At 47.3% G+C, this 23,408-nt stretch overlaps 1 protein-coding gene across 2 annotated transcripts; it reads left to right on the top strand.

The window, feature by feature from the left end:
* Positions 1-6,051: 6,051 nt before the first annotated feature.
* Positions 6,052-21,669, top strand: SERPINA11 (serpin family A member 11). 2 transcript variants are annotated; one of them, XM_039884115.1, is made up of 5 exons: positions 6,052-6,189; positions 9,487-10,132; positions 14,103-14,376; positions 17,702-17,849; positions 19,428-21,668. In XM_039884115.1, exons 2-5 carry the CDS (start codon positions 9,490-9,492, stop codon positions 19,629-19,631), a joined length of 1,269 nt encoding a protein of 422 aa, XP_039740049.1. In that variant the 5' UTR covers positions 6,052-6,189; positions 9,487-9,489; the 3' UTR covers positions 19,632-21,668. The 2 variants fall into 2 exon arrangements, with proteins under 2 accessions (XP_039740049.1, XP_039740050.1); XM_039884116.1 differs by lacking the exon at positions 6,052-6,189 and adding an exon at positions 8,577-8,746 and having other exon boundaries at positions 19,428-21,669.
* The last annotated feature ends 1,739 nt before the right edge of the window (positions 21,670-23,408 follow it).

Genomic DNA, 23,408 nt, shown 5'->3' with positions numbered 1-23,408 from the left:
GGCTACTCTGCCATCCTTTCCCATCTTCTGCCGAATGGGCTGTTCTGCCCCTTTGCACTTCACCTTTCATGACCAAGGGTGTCTTCTGCAGCCATCAGACCCAGAGACTCCTTTTCTGAGGGGGGCCGGTACCCCATACCATCTCAGACATGCCGGGGGCCTCACTTTGGCTTTTCCAAGCTCTTTAACACAGAAAGAAAGGAAAGAGAAGGGAGTTCTGCTAGAGAGCTGGAGACGCTTCCAGGGAATACGCGGACCCCGTCCTCATCCGAATATGGGAACAGAGACCCACAGGGATGCCCTGGGCAGAACGAGAACCAGGACCAAAGCCCAGATGTTGAGGACTCCAGCAGTGACTCTTTGTCAGCGCTGCCTGTACCCAACTTTGCTTTATGCACAATGCTCTGCCCTCGGGCACGCCGCAGAAACCCAGTGTGTCTACTGATACGATCATGTGATTTTTATCCTTCATGGTTGACAGATGGGGGAGGTGGGGGATGGGCAGAAAAGGTGAAGGAGATTAAGAAGTACAAACTGCCAGTTATTAAATTATTAATCACGAGGAAGTAATTTACAGCACAGGGAATATAGTCAATAATATTATAATAACTATGAATAGTAGAAGATGGATACTAGATTTACCGTGGTGATCACTTTGTAAGGTATGTAAATGTCTAATCACTATGTGGTACGCCTGAAACTATTGTATGCCAACTGTTATTAAAAAATAAACAAATAATAAATGTATTTGTTTGTTTGTTTGTTTACTACTGGAACTCAAACAGTTGTTTAGTACAGAAAACAGTAGTTTTTTCCTCTAAAGGGCACACTGAGTAAGACCAGGCTCCACGCACATAAAGTGCCAAGAAGGAAAATGATTCAAAGACGACACAAAGGAGGTGACATGCGTGAAGAACTGGCTAAAGCTCCTTTTGTCACGCACAACTACAAGTTCCTTAGGGTAGCATTTGGGAGTCCCCAGTAGTCAGGCGTGGGTGGAGGCTGCCAGCTTTCTTCCCATAACCTCACTCCCAAGGGGCACATTTCAGTGAAAGCCAGCCTCAGGTGGCATCCCACACCCGTTCGGACTTGTATTAGCAAGCGGGAGCAAGGATGTCGTAAAACACATCCCGTCAGCTTGGTGAGAGCGAACCTCTCCTTCCGCATGCCTGTCCTTTGCATTTATTTCGAAATGTGCCCAGGATGCGTTTTAATCAGGCCTGGTAAGATGACAGGCACAGAGACAACTGCCTTTGAAAGAACTGTATTACTTAACAGCTCCCAAGAGAAGAGCACGTCACACCACACGGGGACACACGAGGAAGCACCAGGAGGCAGGAGGAGGGAGGGGACAGCATGGGTGCAAGGCTTTGTTACCAGGGTGATAGGACGTAGTTAGGTGGGCAAGTCCCCTATGGGGCAGGAAGCAACACACACACATTGAGACTTGTGGTTGGAGGGTTTGCAATAGGATCTTTACACGCCTGCGAAAACACAGCAATGGTGTAGATGTAAACGACTTTGGTTGTTAGTTTGACCCATGATTTCAAGATGCCAAATCATCAGTTATTAAGTACATGAATTCCTGTTTTGGGTAATCTTTGGCCTTGTGTTTCGTAAAAGGTTTAAGTCAGGAAAAAAAAAATGTGTTTTTTTGGTAATTATATCCTATTTTCCCATAGACCAGTATATCCAAACCTTATTAATTTACTTTGATTTCTAGCCTTTTTAAGTTTTTCTTTTCCCAATTCTCTCAACCATATTGTTTGCCATATATAAGATATTTTGAAGTAAAACGCAGTGACTCTTGATGGTAAAAAGGAAAAAAATCTTTTGGCAGAGTCATGAGCACCAGCTAACTCACTTGTTTCATAAGGCCAGATCAGCATGAGGTCAGATTTTTTTTCACATCTATGTCTAGTATTGAGTTTGAGGTCACACATCGGGTGTCTATAATATCACTTTAAATTAATGGCCAAGGATCTCGACTTTGCATGTGTTTCTTCAGGTGGCTCCCGGTTCCCAGTCCCGGGCATCGATTTCGTATCCTCTCCCTCCACTCAGACTCACCCGCCTCCTCCCTCCACTGACTCTCGGCCAATGGGGACAAGAAAGCAATCAGACTGGATGACCATCGTGTGCCCAGTGCCGAGCCTGCCCGTGCCCACACACTTGTCCTCTCGCTCTCTCTTGCGTTACTGTGAGGAAGAGTTTATCTCCTCCCTGCTCAGGACGGTCCCGGTCCATCTTCCCTACTCAAGGACTCCCCTCTACTGATCTCTTACCCAACGGTTCAGGCCTTCTTTTGTCTCCTCTGCTGGTTTCCCTTCTTCTCTCTCTCATCTCACCTGGGCTCATGGCCTCAAGCACCATCTACACTCTGACTATTCCCTAGTCTCTGTATTTAGCCTGGGCCGCCTCTACTGAGGTTCAGACGTTAATAGTCACCTGCCTACTGACATTTCTTTTGGGATGTTTCACTGACCATCGAACATGATCCCCCGAACCCTGCACCCTCCCAATCCTCCATGTCTCAGAGAATCACAATGCCATCCACCCACCTGCTCCAGACATAACCTCTCCCTCAGCCTCCAGCAAGTCCTATGGATTCTACCTGCAAAGTTTATCTTGAATGTGTTTGTTTCTTGCCGTGTTCCCAGACCAGGACAGCGCTATCTTTTTTCCTAGATGGCATGCCCCAGCTGTCTAGTGGCTCTGTTTCCATTTGTTCCTTCCTCTACCTCCTTCTCCATTAAGAGTCCAGCACAATCTTCTTAAAGCATAAATCAGATCGCATCATTACCCTGCTCAAAACCCACAGCTTCCTGTTGCAATACAACCTAAGACCAGCTGGCTGCGCCCGCTTTGAGCCCTTCTGATCCCGCCAGCGTGACCCCATCTCTGTCTCTCTCGCCCCTTATGCCTCACCCACAATGACCTTCTCTTCTTCCTTTCTCCCGCATCCCACTCTTTGCTGTCTTGTCCCTGGTCTTCTTCCCCTTAAAATCTTCTTCCTCCTATTCTTTGCCAGATGGAGCACCCGCTTCTTTTAAGCCTCAGCCTAAATGTCTCCTCCTCAAAGGTGCCTCCACTGGCCATCCAAAAGCCCTTCCATGCTGGTGCTCATCTCCTTACTTGCATCTTTCATCATGCTCATTACACCTTGTAATCAGTCACTTTAGTGGGTTGCTTTTCTCTCTGTGTCTCTTCCACCAAAAAGGTAAACTCCATGAGGACACAGATCTCCCCTGTTTCAACCTTCAACAAGCCCCTATGAGGGAGTTATTATTGCCCCAAGCTTGACAGGAAGTAAAATTGAGGAGAAGGGAATAGACAGGATGGTCATGCACAGAATGGTGTGTGGGAGTGTGTGTGCACGTGTGCGTGCTGGGACTTGTGTGCTACGTTGCTGGCCATGACTTGCTTTGGACATATGAGATCATGGTGTCTGATTGCATTAAACCATTTCACAAGAGAAGTCAGACCTGGAGGCCACGGGCATAGATGGAGAAAATATTAGCCAAAGAGGCCATTCCAAGAGCGACACGCAAGAGGCGAGACCTTGCCTGGTGAGCTAATTCAGCAACCCAGAGCAGACTAGGCCAGAGGGTGAAATAAGACTGTTCTGGTAGAGAGCCAAGCCTCACTGCTTAAAATGCAAGGCTGGGACTGATATTGGAAGCCAAAGATGGGACATGGGGGGCTGCTGAGGTCTGTAGTGACATGACCAAGCCAGAGCCATCTCTGGGAGCCCCCCTAGATCTAAGAGCCAGGAGCTGCATGAACCCAACTGTGGTGGGGTTTAAGATAAGACACACATGTTTTCTTTTCTGGGGACAATGTGACCCTGAAGGAACCCTATTATTACCAGAGGAGTCACATTGAGGCTTCCAATTTCATTCATTTAACAAGAAAAGAGCTTTCTGTTTGCATCACCATTTACTTTGCAAGTTCCAAGAGAGAAGAGGCCTGGGAATGGGCATAAGAGCAGCTAGGAGAAGTAGCTCTATATGGGAGCTCGCTTGAGAGAACAGTAAGATGGATTGTTCTAGAAATACGGAGGAAGCGGTGTCAGCGGTGTAAGCAGATGGAGGAAGGCCTGGAAAGCCATGCTCATGCATGTTTCATGTCCAGGCAGATCCATGGCGAAAGCAGAGAGGGAGGCTGCTCACAGAGAATGTTGGGGTCTCGTGTCCCTCATGCTAAAGGGTGCTCAAAAGAATGTGCAGTCCTAACGTCCCATGTGCTGAAGGGTGTTCACAGGGGGTGTGAGGGACCCAGCGCTCGACATGCTGAAGGCAGGTGGACATTGTTCCATGAAACGAGATTATTGGCACATGTAAGAAAGAGACCGGGGAAAAAACTGAGAAGCAGTAGGCACCCAGCTCGATTCTATAGACACAGCAAAGTCCGTGGTGGACTTTAAGTAAAGCTGACTGTCCTCCATCATATGGGTGGGCTTCGTCCAATCAGTTGAAGGTCTTAATAGACCCACGACTGACCTCCCCCGAACAAGAGCGAATTCTCCAGTAGATGGCCGTGGCACTCAAACAGCACATACACGTCCTCTGCTCTTCTGGGTCTCCAGCCTCTTAGCCCACTATAGGATTTTGGACTTGCCATCCTCCGTAACCATGTGATCCAAACTCCTTAAAAACTCTCTTTCTCGCTCTCTTTCCTCTCTCTTCTTGGCCTGGGCCAGACACTGCATTGACATCACCTATGCACAGTCGCATTTAGCTCCCACCACAGCTCTATGAGATGCACTCAACGGTGGCCGGGTCTGGGGTAGAACCCCAACTGCATGCCTCCCAAGCTGATTCTTCGTCCTCCAGCACGTGAAACATCGCTGCAAAGAGCCAGGTAATTTATGTGCAAGTCAAGAGTGAACTGGATCCCTCTTACGTGAGAAAGGAACTCTGACCAATTCTCTTGTTTGTTCACACTGCAAATGTGTCCTTATAAAACACCCAGAAGGTTCTCGGCGCTGTTCTGGACCCAGGGGTAGACTCTCTGTTGGTGGGTGTGGCAGACCTCATCAGTGCCTGGGCCCACTGTCCTTGTCCTTCACCTTTCCAGCACACACTGATTGAATCTCCCCAGCCGGGGCCTGTGTTGTGCCTCACACACGAGTCTGGCCAGAGCCACCTCCAGCCCCACCTACTGCAGAATCAGATTCAGCCTCCTGGGAGCCTTCATGTTTTAAAAGTGCCTCTGGATTACAACCATTGTACCAATCAGGACACGCTTTTATTTTGTCTTACGTGTATGATTAAATAATTCTATTTTTAACAATGCTTTATTGCTTTTTGTTATAAATAAGATACGTGCTCTTTGTGAGCTAATTATCAGGCAAATACGAACATCAACAAAGAACATAAAAGTCACCTCGACTCCATCACCTAAAGATTCGCTCATAATAAATATTCATTCAGTTCCAGGCTTCATTCGAGATCTTGAGCGATACATGGGTGAACACGAGTCAATGATCCCACTTCGTGAGGCTTTCAATACAGGAGAGATTTTGCTCTGTTTTCTGAATTTCCTTCTAGTCTTTCTTCTGTATACAGACTATATTTATTTACAGTATCAATAGAACACCGAATGGTGTGGTGGGAAGGACTTCAGCTGGGGGCACAGATCTATCTTCTGAGTGTGACCCCACTCCCCATGGAGTGAGCAGAGCCCCAGTTTCCCATCTATAAAGTAAGAATGATTGTGCCTCTCTCACATTCTTTTTTCCCCCAGTTTTATTGATAAATAATAGGCACGCATCACTATATCAGTTTAAGGTCTACAGCAGGATGGTTTGACATAGTGTACAGTGATAACCACAATAGGTTCAGTTAACATTTGCGTTCTTATTGTGAGGGTGATTTTTAGAGGCCACTGGCTAGAACACATAGAACACCCATAATGGATCAGCAACATCCGCATCACGACCCCCTGCCTGCATCGCCAATATCAGAATCTCCTTAAATCCAGCTGGGTCCAAAATCACAATTCACCGTTTGTAGGACAGGCAGGCAGGACAGATACTTTGAAAAAAGGTCCCTTCCTGTTTGCTGCGCATTATCTTCATACTGGTTCCGAGAACTGACCTGACAAATATTGACTCTGCTGCTGTAATCTTCAAATACTTTCTTGTGGGTAGGAGGTGAGGCCTTGCTGAAGACCCAACACCTTGCCGTGAGTACCAGCTTCTGCCGGAAATGAAGGCAGAAGGCAGAGGTGGCAGTGTCTCTGCCTCTGTCTCTGTCTCTGTCTCTGTCTCTGTCTCTGTCTCTCTCTGTCTCTCTGTCTCTCTGTCTCTCTCTCTCTCTCTTTCTCTCTCTCTCTCTCTCACTTTGGCAGCGAGAACGGGAGAACTGAATCCCCTAAAGTAAAAATGTCACGATGTTCTGATTCTAAGGTTTGAAGTAGGAACTCCAAGTTATAAATAACCTCTCATGAAAAACTTGGACTTTAAAAAACTTGGAGAGAACTCCCAGTATTCCCAGCAGTTAGACAAAACAAAACAAAACAAAACAAAAAAAAAACAGAATACAACCCAAAGCAAAATGATAACTTGGTTATAGCAAATTTACGAAAAACTCTGCTGTGTGAAACAGGCCGTGCTCCGGAGCGCTGGTCCGGACTTTGATTCACGCTCCTGCCGCTTCGCAGGCCCTCGTCTTGACCCTGAGTCGGTCGGTCTCCCCATATGTACCACAGGGATGATAATGCCTGTGCCTTCAGGTTCTCGTAGGGATTCAGTTTAATGACCTGAAGCGAGCGTTCCTGAGCCGGGGCACTGCTGGCCTCTGGGCAGAACCATTCTTTATCGCATGGGACTGTTCTGACATTTCCAGAGCCTTCTCTCTCCCACTAAACTCCAGTAGCGCCCCCTTCTCCAGTCTCTGAGATGACCCAGAATACCATCCCCCTCTTCACACCCGCCCCTCCTCCTGCATTTTAGAACACCTCTGGCTGGGAACCAGTGATACAATGTATCTAACATCCTCACCCCAAAATAAAGAGTACATGGGAATATTATAATTAATTAATGGCGTTCTTAATTATTCCTCTGGGATCTTTCTGGAAAAGGAAGAAATAAATAAATAGAGTATAACTTACACCAGCTTCAGTAGAAGGGGGTGAAAATTAACACTGCATACTTTCCCTGTGCCAGGTGCTGGTAGGTCTTGTAATCCTTAAGTGACCCCACCCCTGGAAGGTAGGCATTATCATTTGCATTTTGCAAATGGGACACTGCGATCCAGGGAGGTTCCTTTGCATGGCATCGCAGTGAGCTGCTGCAGAGAGAGCCTTGATGCGAACCCAGGCCCCTGACGTACAATGCAATCCTCTTTGAGAAACGGATCCTTCTGCAAGTCTTGGAATGCTCTGGGTGCAGCAGGATAAAAAGAATAATCCGGAAATAGTTTTGTCATGGTCGTATTTATTTTCCCCCAGGGGCAGATCAATTTTTAAAGTTTTCTGCTTCTTCTAAATTCCCCTTCAAAAGAATATTCGGCGTGAATGGAAATTGTCACTAAGCGAGCCCACAGCGGGCTGTGGCAGAGGGAGGCAGGACAGGACCTTGGGGAACTGCCCACAGTACTTTGACCAGCAAATGAGTTTCGACATAACTGATAATGAGGTTACACTCGTCCCTCCTGACAAGTGGCCTTTGAGGTTTGGCAGGGTATTTAGGACACCAGGCCCTGTGAACCATCTGCAAAATTATGATCTCTCCCGCGCTACCACGGCATTTGTAATTGGTTCAGAGACCACCGGTTTGGGCAAAAAGTGTTCACGCTGCTGATTAAGGCACAAACATCGCCAGGACAGAGGAACAAGGATCTGGCAGCCACTGAGGAACACGACAGCGGGAGTCGGTTTTGAAGGAAGCAGGGGGACAGTACTCTCCTTACTGGGGACATTGGGGGAGGGGTTCTGAGTGGCATTGTGGCGGCGTGTGCTCTGTGAGCACGTGGGATGTGTGTGCGGGGACCTCAGATGGGAAGGGGATGCCACACCCGGGCAGAGAGAGCAGAGACACGCATCTACACTGCTGTTTCACCTCCAGCTGGAGCTAAATTCCAGGCCTGGAGCAAAGGGTCGTCTGCCCTGCACCGATCTGACCCTCCAGAGGTGATCCAAGGTTCCGGCACATGCAACTTAAAGCACAAGAGCTGTCGTATTAGCACAGCAGGCTGGGGGCTTAAATGACAGAAAGGCATCGTCTCACAGTGCTAGTGACCAGAATTGCAAGGTCAAGGTGTCCGCAGAGCTAGGTGCTTCTGAGGCCATGAGGGAGAATCTGCTCCAGGCCTGTCCCCTAGCTGCTGGGGCTTTGCTGAAAATCTTTGACGAGCCTGGGTTTGTAGATCTCTGCCTTCATCTCACGTGGCATCCTCCCTGAGTGCGTGTTTGTGTTCAAATTGTCTCTTTTTTATAAGGACACCAGTCATGTAGCGCGGGAGAGATCATAATTTTGCACGTGGTTGTGGCTGCTGGGAGCAGGAATCAGCCCCCGCCTACCACAAAGTCACACCCGCCATTACCGACTTTGCTTTGCGTTTGTATAACTTCATCTTAACTAATTACAACTCAATGACCCTATTTCCAAACAAGACCACACCCTGATACAGAAGATCAGCATATGAATTTGGAGTGGACACAATTCAACCCATAACAGAAATTTTTCCCAGGCTGCTGTACCAACTAATACATTGATTTCAGCCACTGCATGTGACAAGAGGTACTCAAGATAACAGGCTTGATGGAGGCAGAGCTGCTCTCTCTCTCTCTCATCTCTACCTCCAGGCTCCACCCATCCTCTGGCTTTGCCACCCTGCGTGGGCCGCCCTCCCCGACAAGGTCCCCGTGGCTGATCACCATGCCCACACCCCAGCTAATGGGAGACCACAGATCAGAGTGCGCTCCTCTCTCTGGGGGAGCCTGTCCCAGGAGCTGCACACATCACCCTCCAGTTGGCCAGATGGTAGTTAATGGCCACAGCTGGGTGCAAGGGGAGCCCAGCATCACACATTGTCACAGAGTCCTGGATATCTGCTCCAGAATATTGAGCGTCACCCCAATCCCTGAAAGTTAATAGATGATTGAAAGAATGACTAGAAAGAAAAAGAAAAAGGAAGGGAGGAAGGAATGATGGAAGGGAGGGAAGAAAGGAGGGCGGGAGGGAGGGAGGGAGAATAGACCATAGAAGGGTTTTTTTATAGCCCAGAGTCCTTTTCTCGACAAAATCTTGCAGACGTATCAATATGTAAAGCAGATCAAGGGCTGGTGCTCTGGCTGGAGCCTTGCAGGTAGTGTCTGGAGCCCTGCTTGCTGACCTTCCACCTCACCCTCTGTAGTGCCTCTCATGACACCTCTGTGGGGTACAGGCTGGATATGAGGTTTGCTGTGTAAGCAATGGGGAGCCGTGAGCCATGAAGATATTTATGAAGAAGAGTGACATGTTCAATGTCTTGTTTTCAGAGGATGGGGCCAGCGTGGTTGTGCCTGCTGGGAGCAGGAATCTTGGCCTCCGTCTACTGTCAGCCCTTTCCTGCCCATGGAGATAAGAGTGTGGGGGTGTCTCAAACACACAGCGGTCAGTTCTCGGAATCAGCCCCCGCCTACCACAAAGTCACACCCGCCATTACCGACTTTGCTTTGCGTTTGTATAAGCAGCTGGCAGCTGAAACCCCAGGAAACATCCTCTTCTCCCCCGTGAGCATCTCTACCACCCTGGCCCTGCTCTCCCTCGGGGCCCGAGCTGACACTTCGACTCAGATCCTGGAGGGTCTCGGCTTCAACCTCACAGAGACCCCGCAAGCCGACATCCACCGAGGCTTCCAGAGCCTCATCCACACCCTTGACCTGCCCAGCCCTAAACTTGAACTGAAAGTGGGCAACTCCCTGTTCCTGGACAAGCAGCTAAAGCCCCGGCAGCAATTTTTGGATAACATCAGGGAGCTGTATGGAGCGTTTGCTTTTTCCGCTAACTTCACCGATTCTGCTACCACTGGAAGGCGGATTAATGAGTACGTGAGGAAGCAGACATACGGGCAAGTGGCGGACTGCCTGCAGGAGTTCACCGAAGACACGCTCATGGTTCTCTTGAACTTCATCTTCTTCAAAGGTGAGCACTGGCTTGTGCACAATCACTGCTGCCTCCGCCATCTCCAGCCCTGCCCCTAAAAGGCACCTGTCCTGAAGTCTTATAGCTATTTCTTCTGGTCGTCACCTCCATATATTTAACTGATGCTCTTATATCGCTGCTTCTTGATTTATCAATATTTGGTCTCTCTTGCCATTTTTTTCTATTCGATTTTTATTCTCGCTTTTTCCCTATATTATATTGTTATCTACTTTTATATTGTTATCTACTTCAAGCATGAAGAAATATAGAGAATAACATAAAACCACCATACACTCCACCCACCAAGAATGAAGACCTGTTAACATTTTGCCATTTGCTTCAGATTTTTTTTTTTTAATATGACACTGCAGAAAAAGTTCAATTTCTTTTTAATGCTTTTCTGGTCCCATTTCTCTCCTTTCATGCCTCCCCAGAGACAACTACTCTCCTAAGGTTGATGGGTACGCTTCTCATCCATGTGTATACACCATTAGTACATTAAGTATATACACATAATCATATGTAATACAGTTGCCGCATCTTCAAATCTTACACAAATGGTATCGTACTGTATGTATTATTTTGGACTTACGTTTTTGTGTCATTATCACATCTTAATTTATATTAATAGCTTATTTTGACCGTTGCATTGAACATGTCACACTTTTTTTTTTTTTTTTTTTTTTTTACTTTAGGTATTTCCTGAGTTAGTAGCATATATATATCTATACATATGCTACTAGGAAAATGAGGTCCTCCATTTATTTTTACTTTTTTAAAGTTCATACTTCATTCAAATCTTTTCAGTTTTTATCTAATATTTTTCTCTATTCCAGGATCCCATCCAAGATCTGCATTGCATTTAGTCATCATGTCATGATAGGCTCCTCTCGGCTGTGTCAGTTTCTCAGACTTCCCTTGCTTTTAATGACCTTGACAATTGTGAGGAGTACTAGCCAGGTATTTTGTAGAATATCCCTCAGTTAAGATTTGTTTGATGTTTTTCCCACGATTATGACTGGAGGTTATGGGACTTGGGGAGCAAAAGCATAGGGGTAAAGTGCCATTCTCATCCCATCATGCCAAGGATACATATCATCAGCATGACTTTACACTGTTGGTATTGACCTTGATCACCTGGCAGAGGTAATGTTTGTCAGATTTCTCCACTGTAAAGTTACCCTTTCCCCCCTTTCTACACTGTGTCCTTTGAAGGAAGTCACTAAGTACATCCCACACTGTGGAGGGGGGAGCTAGGCTTCATCTCCTCGAGGGAGGACCAACATTAATTATTGGGAATTCACCTACATGGGAGATTTGTTTCTTCTCCCACATTTATTTATTCAATAATTTACTTCTATAAGTTTAAAGCTGTGGATGTGTATTTTATACTTTGGATTATAATCCTATACTACTTTACTGTGTTGCTCAAATTTTTCCAAAGTTGGCCATTGAAAACTCTTCCCGGTGGTTCCCATGTCCCTTTGAAGTGCCCCCATATCCTACTTTCTGGCACCACAAGACGCTCCGGGCTCATCTTTTATATTTCCTGACCCAGGAAAATATCTCTTTATCTCTCCATGATTCCATCTGGGTGATTTCTTCAGCTCTAGCTTCCATCTACTAATTCTATCTTAAGCCACGTCTAACTTATTATTTAACCCATCTACTGAGTTTTCAGTTTTACTGACTATATTTTCATTTTAAGAATTCCAATTTTTCTCAGATCTACCTATTATTTTCTCATAATGACCTGCTCTCTGCTTATGAATTTTATTCCTTCTTTTTTTAAAACATACTTCAAAGACATATCTTTCAGATTATTCTATTATCTGGGGATCTTGAACTGTGAATTCTTGGTTTTGTTGCTTCTATTGACTTCAGGAGAGGATTGAGATTTTCAGCTTTGAAATTGTGTATGTGTATGTGATTCTTATGGCCTGTTGGGAAAATGTCTGCAGGGGACAAATTCACATTTTTCCTCTATCCTAGTCCTACTGGTTTCACTGGTTCTATAGTAATTCCTGGGTAGGAGAGTTCCCCTTACCGAATGAGCTATGAGAACAAAGAACATAAAGTAGGTGACTCTCGCCCTCTGGCCTTGGAAATGTGGTGACCTGTCTGTCTCATCTCTGGGCTGCTGGGCAGAGCTTTTCAATCCAGGCTTCCCAGATAAGGAAGAGATTGCCTTTCATAGCTCCTGACTATTTGCAGAGAGCTCGGTTCCTGCATTTTATCAATTTCTCTTGAGAAGATATTAAACACCATCCCCTAAGAGCTGTATCTGATTCTAATAACCCACGAGCCAGATGTTAGTTCCAGATCAGAGATGTGCATTTTGGGTTTGTTTCTAGAAGCTTCGCTTCTTGTTTTTGAATCTTAATCATTTTTGATTCTTCAGAGTCCAACACAGGGCTAAGCATGTTTTACAGTTTGCTGAATAAATGATGTCAAGTTAACTTAGGTCCCATGTTCGAGGCCTCTAGGAATATTACTCACTCATTCATTCAAGAGCGTATATTACATACTGACTACATCACAGGAACTGTGCTAGCCTCTTGGGGAAATTTATGAACCAGATACAGTTTTCCCACCCTATGTAGCTCACAGTCCCGTGTGAGTTTTAAATAAGTAAAAAGCAATTACAACACAGCAAGCAAGTGATGTTCTGCCCGAGGAGATGTGGCTGCCCTGGAGCTCGTAAAAGAGACACTTACCAGACTTGGGGAATGAGGGAAGGCTTCCTGGGAGAGAAAGAATCTATGTTGAGATGTAAAGAACCAATTGGATTTGCTCAGGTGAGGAAGCTGCAGAAGTGGACAGAAGGTGGTTCAGATTGAAACAACAGAATGTGCAAAATTCAAGCAAAAGAAATACCACTGCATTTTCAGGCAAATGAAACAAATTTAGTCTGACTGAGACATAGGACCCATAGGGGAATTCTTGGGGTCAGGCGAGAGCTGAGAGCCGCCATGACAAGATAAGCAGGAGCTAGGACCCCAGGACTACCAACAAGCTTGAAGCAGAGAAGCGACATGACCACATAAGTTGTACAAAAATCAGTCTGGTTGGAATTTGGAAAATGGTTTGAAGGCGAGTCAGAGTGACAGAGCAGAGACAAGCTGGGATGTCCCTGAAGTGGTCCAAAGTAAGTGAGATGGTGGCCTGAACAGAGCTGTGGCTTGGGAGGTAGAATCAGCAATACTTGGTCATTGATTGGGTATGGACGCAAGAGACAGGATGAGCCAGGCCTTCCCATCACCAAGGCCAGTGCTTTCAGGAGGCCAAGTAGGGAAGTGGTTCAGGTGGAGATTATAAGTAGAAAGAGGAGATACCACACACGTGGACAAGACTATGACCACCGAATTCCGCATTTCTAACTATGCCTTCATGAGTTTTTGCATTATATATTTTATTAACTGAATTCTTTCTTTTTTTCCGGTCTGAGTATTGGGGAGCCAGGCAGTAGAGGGTCGCTCTCTAGCTTCTCTGTACAAGGTGGTCATTGTCTAGAGGCAGCTTAGCAGAGAGGGGTTGCCTCGGTGTTTGCCAAGAACCCGAGCTGTGGAACCAGTCAGGCCCCCAGTCCCTGCTCTGCCACTTAACGGCTCTGACAGTCTGGAATGTGTCCATAAATTCATAGAGATCCAATTTCTCATCTCTGAATGGAGATCGTAATATTTGTTTAATGTTAATTTTGATGACAATAAAGAGATAACGCCTCACACATGGAAGGGGCTTGGTAAATTGAAATACGTTGCTCTGAAGTAGAAAAAAATCATAGGCCATTAGAGCTCGAACTCCAGGGGCTTCCTCTAGTGGCTGAACCAGACTTAAATTCTGGCCTCTCGATTCTGTATCCATGCTACTTCTCTGCCTCATACTTATCTTCCCAAGAGGAAGTCAGCACACCAGCATGGCTGCTCTCCTGAATTGTGCTCTCACGGTTTTATGGGTTTTGTGTCCTAAGCCAAGTGGAAGCATCCTTTCGATCGTTACCAGACCCAGAAGCAAGCAAGCTTCTTTGTGGATGAGAGGACCACCGTCCGTATCCCCATGATGCACCAAAAGGAAATGCACAGGTTCCTCTATGACCAAGAGATGGCTTGCACCGTCCTCCAGATCGAATACAGCGGCAACGCCCGGACCCTGCTGGTCCTCCCTGACTCAGGGAAGATGCAGCAGATAGAGGCCTCTCTACAGCCAGAAACCCTGAGAAAATGGAGCCAACTGTTCCTGCCCAGGTAAGTGTCAGAGCGGAAGAAGTCTGGGGGGCAGACCTTGTTCAGGAAGCTGAGCAGCCCTTGTCAACTCCAACTGCGCGAGCCCACCCCCCAGGTTAGGCTGACCATCCTGCCCCTAACCGAATGTGTAATCTTGGGCAATTTTCTTACCTTGTGGGCCTCAGATTCCCTCAACTGTAAAATGAGGCCATAATAACCACTACCTTGGGTTGCTTGGAGGCTTAATCGAGTTAATGCATACAGAGAGCCAGGAGAGCTACCTGGTGCATGAGAAGTGCTCACTGGGCATCGAGCATCATCATCCTTCCCCAGGGGTCCTTCTGCCTAAGCTCCTTTCTTCTTGCTTCTCCCTTTCTCCAAATAATAACTTACTATGAGAAGGTAATTCAGTGAAGACATAAAAATCAGATCAAGGACGATTATGACGCCCACAAACAGTGTCTATTTCTTAAAAGTGCATCGTTTTTAATTAAAACATTTCTTAAAGAAATTAAATATCAAGAAGAGCACTGTAAAATCAAAGCGCCAGTTTTATGGCACCTCAATCCTACGCCCTTCTATCTCAGTTGCTTTTCGGTTTGTGGTTTTCTCATAGTAGTTTCAGTTTTTTCTGGTTTGCCGACATCCCCTTCACGAGCCAACCCCTTCTTGGGGGTATATCTTCCTCTATGGGGTGCTCTGGGATGAAATCCGGCCTTGAGTTTTAATTATCAATTGCTACATAACAAACCACCCCCAAATGCAATAACTTGAAGAAAATATACTTTATCTCTCTCAATTCTGCGTGAGGGCAAGCCTAGCTCGGCAGCTCTGACTTAGGGTCTTTCTTGTGTTGGTGTCAGATGGTGGTCAGGGCTGGAGCATTGAGGGCTCCTCCATGCAGATGTCTGGTGCCTGGGCCGGGCGCTTGGCGTAGCTAAGAGCTGAGCGAGCATCACTCTGTCCACGCAGCATCTCCGCGAAGCATCCCTGGTCTTCTGCACAGCAGCTCAGCATAGTCGATATTGTTATATGCAGATCAGGATTCCAGGAAGGAGTGTTCCAAAAGACAGGAAGTGAAAACTCCTCTTAGGCTGGCCTTGGAAGTGTCACTTCTGCCATATCCTCTTGGTCAGAGTAGTCACAGAACCTACCCCGATGTGAGGGGAAGGGATACGGGCTGAACCTTGATGGCCCTCTTTAACCCACCACCACTTGATCGGCGCCAGTCACCCTCATACCCACAGGAGCTTTCTCTCAGCGCCCCGACCGCACTGAGGTATCAGGGATAGAAAAGGCCGTTTCGTGTTTGGGCAAAGATTCAAGTACCAAATAAAAGAACTAGGTCAAGGACAGAGGCCAGGATCAAAGGGAGCACCCCGTTTTCTGAACCTATGAGTGCACATAGCACTGGTCGGTTTCTGATTCCAGCCCCATAGCCTCAGGCTCCTTGGGGTGAGCCTGCCTCTTCCCCCTCTCAGGAGGAAGTCGATAGAATCTTCTAGACCAATAGATTTTCCTTCAGGAAGGGTCTGTTTTGACCTCTCACTTTGACCTTCAAGAAGCAAAAACAACCCAAGTTACTTTTATAAATCTCAGATGAGATGCTTCCCATTACTGTTTCTTCTGTCAGCGTTATAATACCATAGCAGCATTTTAATGGGTTTTAGACATGAAAATTTCAGATGGCCATCTCTCCCTCCGTGGGGCTGTGTGGAAGGTTAGCTTGCCCGAGAGACCACGCTTCCCAGGAACTGCTCATCCTTCGCTTACACTGGTCGCACACCTGCTGCACGTGGGGCTGTCCACCAGGTATCCTTCCACTAGACTCTACTCAAAGTCCCTCAGTGGCAGGGGCTGGGCCTCCCGTGCTGCCTGTCCTCCACCTCTGCTTCCTCCTTGTCACAGTTTAACCCCCAACTTCCAATAGCCTCCCCCTTCACTTAGGTATCTGGACCCCTCTGCTATCCCCAGGAGTTAAATTGGCAATGATCCCCTAACCTGAATTAGGGTCTCCAATCAGAATTCATTAGAGATAGACATTTCCAAGTTGGTTATTAACCAGCCAAGCTTGCAGGTGCCTTAGTACTGTCCAACAATAATTCAGAAGAACCTAGATTCCTATCAGCGGATGACTAGATAAAGAAGTTATGGTTCATATGTGTATGTGATTCATATACATAATGGAATATTACTCAACCATTAAAAAAATGAAATCCTACCATTTGCAATGACATGGATGGACCTAGAGTTTATTACACGGAGTGAAAAAAGTCAGACAGAGAAAGATAAATATCGCAAAAAGAACAAACTAATCAAAAACAGACTCACAAATATAGAGGACAATCTGGTGATGGTCAGAGGGGAGGGGAGTCGGGGGCTGCGAGAAGGGGGTGAAGGGTTAAAGAAGCACAAATTAGTAGTTGATAGATGGTCACGGGGATGGGGAGCACGGCAGAGGGAACGCAGTCAGCAGTAGGGTAATGACTGTGTGGAGAGCCAGAGGGAAGACAGAGTCATCAGGGGGATCATTTCATAAACTGTACAAATGTCTAACCAACGTATTGTATACTTGAAACTACTCATAAAATAAAATGCTATAAAAAAAAAAAGATACGCAAATAACCACTAAGCAAATGGAAAAAAAAAAAAAAGAAAGAAAGAAAAGAAATAGAATCCCAAGAAGAAAAGGACAGATTTGCTCTGTGTCAAAGGAAACTTGCAAACTCGCCCCCGGGCATGCGGGGGCTGCTGGTCGTGCATGCCAGCGACAGGAGAGAGGGCTTTCCCGTGGATCTGTGCTCACACTTCACACAAACCATCTCTCATCGGATCCCTGAAGCTCAGACAGGCAAGAGGTGACGGCAGCTTGTGTCAAGGGGTTGCCAACGGGTGGCTTTAGGATATGGTTCAGAAGTTAGGCCAACAGAACTTGCCGATAAATCAGACATGAAGGTGGGAAAATGTAAGCAATATTCACCCTCCGTGGTCATCACGTAGACGCCATCAGCTAAGTAAGCCTCGTAAACACCCCAGTCCAGCGCCGGGTATCTAGAAAGCCCTCCATCGGTGTGCCGAAGGGGAAGGCAGATGGCCGTGCCAGGGGTCTTCTCAGATCCGGACACAAGAGGGCTGAGGGGGTCTGCAAAGAGGTCACAAGAGGTCTGAAGAGAAGGGGGCTCTGGACCGCGGAATGTTCTGGCACAGTAGCTGGTGTCGTGGGAAGGCTGGTACTCCTTATTCTGGGAAACGCCTCTCTTTCCCAAAGCTCAGGCTGCCGACAAACAGGGCGGCAGCACCCCAGATACCAAGACAGCACCCCATCTCTGTCTGACTCTCTCTCCAGCCTGCTGGACTTGCATTTGCCGAGGTTTTCCATTTCTGGAGCATATAACCTGGAAGAAATACTTCCCCTTATGGGTCTCGCTGACATATTCAACCTAGAAGCGGACTTATCAGGAATCACTGGGCTGCCCAACAAAACCATCTCCAGGGTAAGGTGGTGAATGTGGATATGTGTGTGGGGTCTTTTTCCTTTGACATAAAGTGGATATTTGCAAGTCATATTCCCCTTTCTTTTTCCTATTCTGATTCATTTATAAGATTTCTGTTCATGGGTAGCTCCGTTTCCACCTCTCTCTATAATCTTCAGAGCAGAGACACAGAGTCCTGAATAGAGCAGACATGTATTCAAGGTCATCCACGGAGCCAGAATTTCCCCAGGTTTGGGGCTAACTCTGTGTACACTCCTTATACTTCCTTCTAGAACGGGCAGTGAAACTATCTGCCCGTGTCAGAGCTATAAAGAGTAGTGGGGGCGTGAACACTAGGTGTATCCATCAGCCTCGCTGCAGTAACAACCCCAGGATCTCAGTCCCTTACCGTGATAGAAGCTTATTTCCTGTTCATTTTACAGGTGAGAGGCATGTCACTACCATTTGGCTCCAGATCTGCTTAACCTGGCTTCTTCCCAGGATGTAGGTTAAAGGAGAGGCTCCTATTTGGGACACACCATTCCCATAACAGTGGGAAAAAAGCAGAAGAAAATGTGCCCTGGCTCTTAGCACTTCTCTTCACACATGGCCTATGTCAAGGCCGTTCACATGTCACTGACTAAAATAAGTTCCGCAGTCAAAACAGACGTCAGCGGGGTCGACCTGTGTTCTCCTCTGGCAGGAGGCATCGCTAATGACAGAGCATGAGCTAGGACCAATAACCCCCTAACAGGAAGGGGAGAATAAAGCCATTTTCCACAGGATGGAAGGCAGCAAAGCCCCTTCCCTGGCCTTTAGTTATCCTTTCCGTTTTGGAATAGTCGGTAATTGTTATTTGAGTCCCTGCTAGGAATTTCATAAGGAAAGTTTTCTGTCTTTTACTTGAAATGTGGGGTGCTAAACCAAGGCAACCGAGAAGTGATCTCGTGTGTGTGCACGTGTGTACGTGTGCGTGTGCATGTGCGTGCGTGCGCACCCATGATGGAGAGGGCGAACAAGAAGGAAAAGAAAAATTACTTTGCCTTTCAAAGAACTTCTCTTTCACAGTGACCTTAAATGCTAGATTTCTCTCTCCATAGAGCTTTTTAGAAATGAAAGGGATCGTCGAGGCCAAAGGTTTTTAACTCTTTTTCCACTGAGCTCATTAGAAAACCATTGGTTTAGGATGAGCGAGCCATTTTAAGGATGAGAAAACCGAGGTGCGCAGAGGGTAAGTGGGGCTCGCAGCAGAAAACGGCACTCAGGCTGGTGCCACGTGCGCCTGGCTGCTTGAGAAATGCTCCCAAAAGCTGCTGTTGGGTTTTGCAGCCTGGTGCATGCTCGGGTGGCCCTCAGCCCTGCTGAGGCTCATCTGTCTCCCCATCAGAGAGCAAATGCACCCTCGGAGTGAGCCCCCAGGGTACGGGAGGGGAGAAATAGGGATGGGGGGAAAATAAAATGAAGGCTGGAGGAAGGCGGAGCCTGTGAGGTTTGACAGGGTGACTCTGACCGCCTGCTCCTCAGAGTCGCACGAGGCAGAATCTGCCCTTTGAAGCCCCCTGAGCTGATGCCCTCTGTGCCCCTCTTCCCTCCTCTTAGGTGCCGCACAAGGCCACAGTGGACATGAGTGAGCGGGGAACCGAGGCCGGGGCCGCCTCGGCTCTCGTATCCCAACCGCGGTCTCTGAACATGACATCGGCCCCCCGAGCACATTTCAACAGGCCTTTCCTGCTGCTCCTCTGGGAGGTGACTACCCAGAGCTTACTCTTTTTGGGAAAAGTCGTCAACCCAGTTGCAGGGTGACATGGTGGGAGGCCAAGGGGTGTCTGTTCTTGTCTCTCCCCCGCCCCACAGACAGGAAGGCCGGCCCCAGCCTGCACTGTGTGCTGCTGAGAACCAGTGTGCAAAAATCCTAATAAAGCTGACCTTGGATTTTGTGAACACTGAGGAGCAATGCTTACAAAAAGCGTCGACTCCATTTCAGCCACTCGCTCGACAATCTCCGTGAATCTGGTGTTGGCTGTGGTTAGAAAGCTGGTCGGGAGATGTCCACCACCACTGCCACCACTGCTGATGTTCCCCGACTGTCTTTAGGTAAAGGTCCCAGGGAAAGGCACAAAGGACATCAGGAAGAATAAGTGTCTCTCCCGCAAGTCTTCACAACGGCTGATGTCAGCTGTACAGCAGAGCGAGGTCATCCTGAAATGGCATTGCCCAGACATCGGGGTCTAGATCACCTTGAGAGAAGACAGGTGCCTGGGCAAGGCCTCGACACGGTGCTCCGTGAGAGAAGGCATGAGAGGATGTGCCAGTGCAACATCAGCCAACCCACCGTGGGCGATCACATGCCCAAGGGCAGCCCCAAGATCAAAGGAAGTAGGAAGGTCATCATGGCCAGTGGCAATGAGTGTAGGCCAAATGCTTGATTGGTGGGATAAATTGGAGCAGGATTTAATTGCAATGGAGCGTCCTTCAGAGGTCGGAGTTCCCCACACTCACCAGTGTGCCCCTCCAGTCTTAAAAGAGGCATCTGCCTGAAACTAGTGAAGAAACACAGAGAGAGGCCAACTTAGCCACATGTGTGTGACAATACCCATCCTTACAATGATGTCGGTGCCAGGACCTAAAGGGAGGCTGTAGTTGGTCCACGCCTAGGGAAAAGTCACAACAGAAAGCATCAGTGGTCGAATCCCATTCCCCAGCACCCACCCCAAGTAGGTGAGACCTGAGTTGGATCTCGAAAACCAGGTAGGCCTTAAATGAAGGGCAAGAGGGTAAGACGGCTGGGGGAAGGGGGAAGGAGATGTGCTGTGGGCAAAGAAAAAGGAAAGGAAAAGGTATATTCTGATGCGACAAGAGAAAACTGGTCTCGCAGCAAGAGCAGGTTGATGTAGGTCACAGTGAAAGGCAACACTGGAGAGCTATTTGGAAGTAAATGTCAGCGGCTCTGAACGCCAAGGCAAAGGCTGTGAACTTGGCCCTGCAGACAGTGGGGAGTATCTGTAGGCTCATGAGCAGGTGTGGAAGTGGACAAAGTGATGAATGGGGACATCACCTGACAACCAGGCCTGGGTAAGACCGAGGGAGGCGAAACCAGGATGAGGTGCTGGTGGGAAGGTGCTGCATTTTGAGGAGCACCCTGACCCCATGCCTGTTCTGGCCCTTCCCACATCCCTCCTCCACAGGCCGCCAGCACGCAGCATCCCATGTCCCGCCGGCCCCTCTCAACCCTCTGCAACCCCTCCCCACCCTGCTCTGCCTGCCTATTGGGTCTGTGGACACTGCTTCTCTTATTCAAAAGGAAGGAGCTGCAGAAGGTGCACCCCACGGCTGGGGCAGCCTGCCATGCATAATACCTCTCCATTGTTTTGAATTAAAGATTGAGTAATAGCTATATTCTGGAAGATTTACCCAAGTCCTCCCCAACAGTGGACTTGGCTCCTGAAGAAATAAATGCTGACTTGCCTGGGGACACGCAAGCCAAAAATATTAAAGAGAGGGGATCTTTAATCGAACATCTTACACTGGGTCAGGTGTTCTGAAAGATTCTGAGAGTTGAGGGGGAAACCTGACAGGCACCCGCCCTCGTGGGGCTCACAGACTTGCAGGGGAGATGGATATTGGACAAATGCTTACATTAAAGTGTGTGGACAGCCATTACGTGGGCGATGCGCAAGGCTATTGGGCACACACATTCTCTACTTCAACACAGATTTGCTGAACACCTACTATGTGCCAGTTACTGTTTTAGACCCTGGGAATAGAGCAGTGAACAAAAGAGACAATAAGTTCTGTGTCTGGGGTTTTGCATTCTCGTGGGTGAAAACAGACAGGAAACAAAACAAATAAGTAAAAAATACATATATATATACATGTGTATGTATATATATATATATATATATGTGTGTGTGTGTGTTTGTGTGTGTGTGTGTGTATACACACACACACAGACACTATACGACAGCAGGACGAGTTCTCCATGAATAAGAATTCACCCAGGAAAGTCTCTATGATGCCCGTGAAGGGGCAGCAAGGGGGGTGCCCAGCGGCGAAGCTGGATTCGAGCTGAAGGCTGTAACGTGCTCCCTTTCACCCTTCCTATGAAGGGAAGTTGCAACTGGAAGAAAGATACCTCTTCTGCCATCCCAAGGCAGTCGACGGTCATGGTGATCACAGACCCCTGGAGCCTCCCTCTCTGCGTCCAGTGTCTCCTTGCAAAAGTTGACTGTGTCGGAGGGCATGAGATGTGCCTGATGTTCACTGCCACTCCCTGCGTCCTGGACACTGTGACAGGCAGTTGAGCAGTTGACGGATATCAACAAATGTGGCACTCCCAACGATCATGAGAAATCATTTCTGCTGTGTCTCCATCTTACAGTGGGGAAACTAAGGCACAATTCACCAGCCCATAGCAGAGCCTGGATTTGAACCCAGGCTTTTGGGCTCCACAGTCCCCATCCTCTATGCCACGCCTGCTCCCGAGAGCACAACTCAAAAGCCATCCACCCGCACTGTCCTTGCTACTGCTCTGCAAGGACCTGGCTCTTGGGCAGAGTGGGGAAGAGAAGGAAGAAATCCCAGGAGCAGAAGCATTTGGGGAAGACTTTACAGGAAATGACCCAGAAGTGTGGGTGGAAACTGATGTTTTAAGAAGCACTTAGTGACGACAGAGACATGCTTAGTCATATATTTATTGACGTCACTTGAGACAGGGACTGGCACAGAATACACAGCAAAACCCCTTTACTAATCTAATGTCGTGAGGGGTGAGGGGAAGCAGAGCTTCAAAATACGCCATTTGGAGATATTGATTATTTTAAGCTGGTTATTTTTTTTTATATTGAAATGCTTTTTTTTTTTTGTATATGACCATTCCTAGAAGCATGATTCCTTTTTTTAATAATTTCTTTATTTTTCAATTACAGTGGTATACAATAATATTATATTAGTTTCAGGTGTACAACATAGTGATTAGACATCTATATAACTCATAAAGTGATCACCCCAATAAATCTAGTACCCATCTGACACTGTACATAGTTATTATAATATTACTAACTACATTCCGTATGCTGTCCAGCTGGTTATTTTTAAGAAACAAAAGACTCAGAAAGGAACTTTGACCCTTGCCTTTCCCTGTCTAAGGAAATTCGGGTAGAAAAACGTGATTAAAGATTGGCAGTAAAACTACATGTGGCAGAGAGAGGAATCGCACTAACGAAGCTTGTTTATTAGACACCTTTCCACGTCCCACTGTTCCGGGTGGCCCTGCAGGAATTTGTCCTGTGAAGCCCAGACGCCTGCCTCCCTCTCCCTACTCCGCAATGGCATAGAAGCTTTCCTGCCTGGTTTGTCCTCCGGTCCAACTATGTGCTGATGGAACCCCCATACGTACATAGGTAATAAATGTGATTATTTTCCCGTTAATCTGTCTCATGTCAATTTGATTATTAGACCGGCCAGAAGAATTTAGAAGGGTAGATGGAAAATTATTTTTCCTCCCCTACAGGGGGAAGTCATGTCACATGGTGGAACTGGTGGCCGTGAGTGTGAGGCAAAGACGCAGAGATGGGGAAGAAA

The sequence above is a fragment of the Pteropus medius genome, unplaced genomic scaffold (assembly GCF_902729225.1).
Source record: "Pteropus medius unplaced genomic scaffold, Ma_sr-lr_union100, whole genome shotgun sequence".
In the NCBI taxonomy this organism is placed as follows: domain Eukaryota; kingdom Metazoa; phylum Chordata; class Mammalia; order Chiroptera; family Pteropodidae; genus Pteropus; species Pteropus medius.
This window is presented reverse-complemented; position numbering and strand designations above follow the sequence as displayed.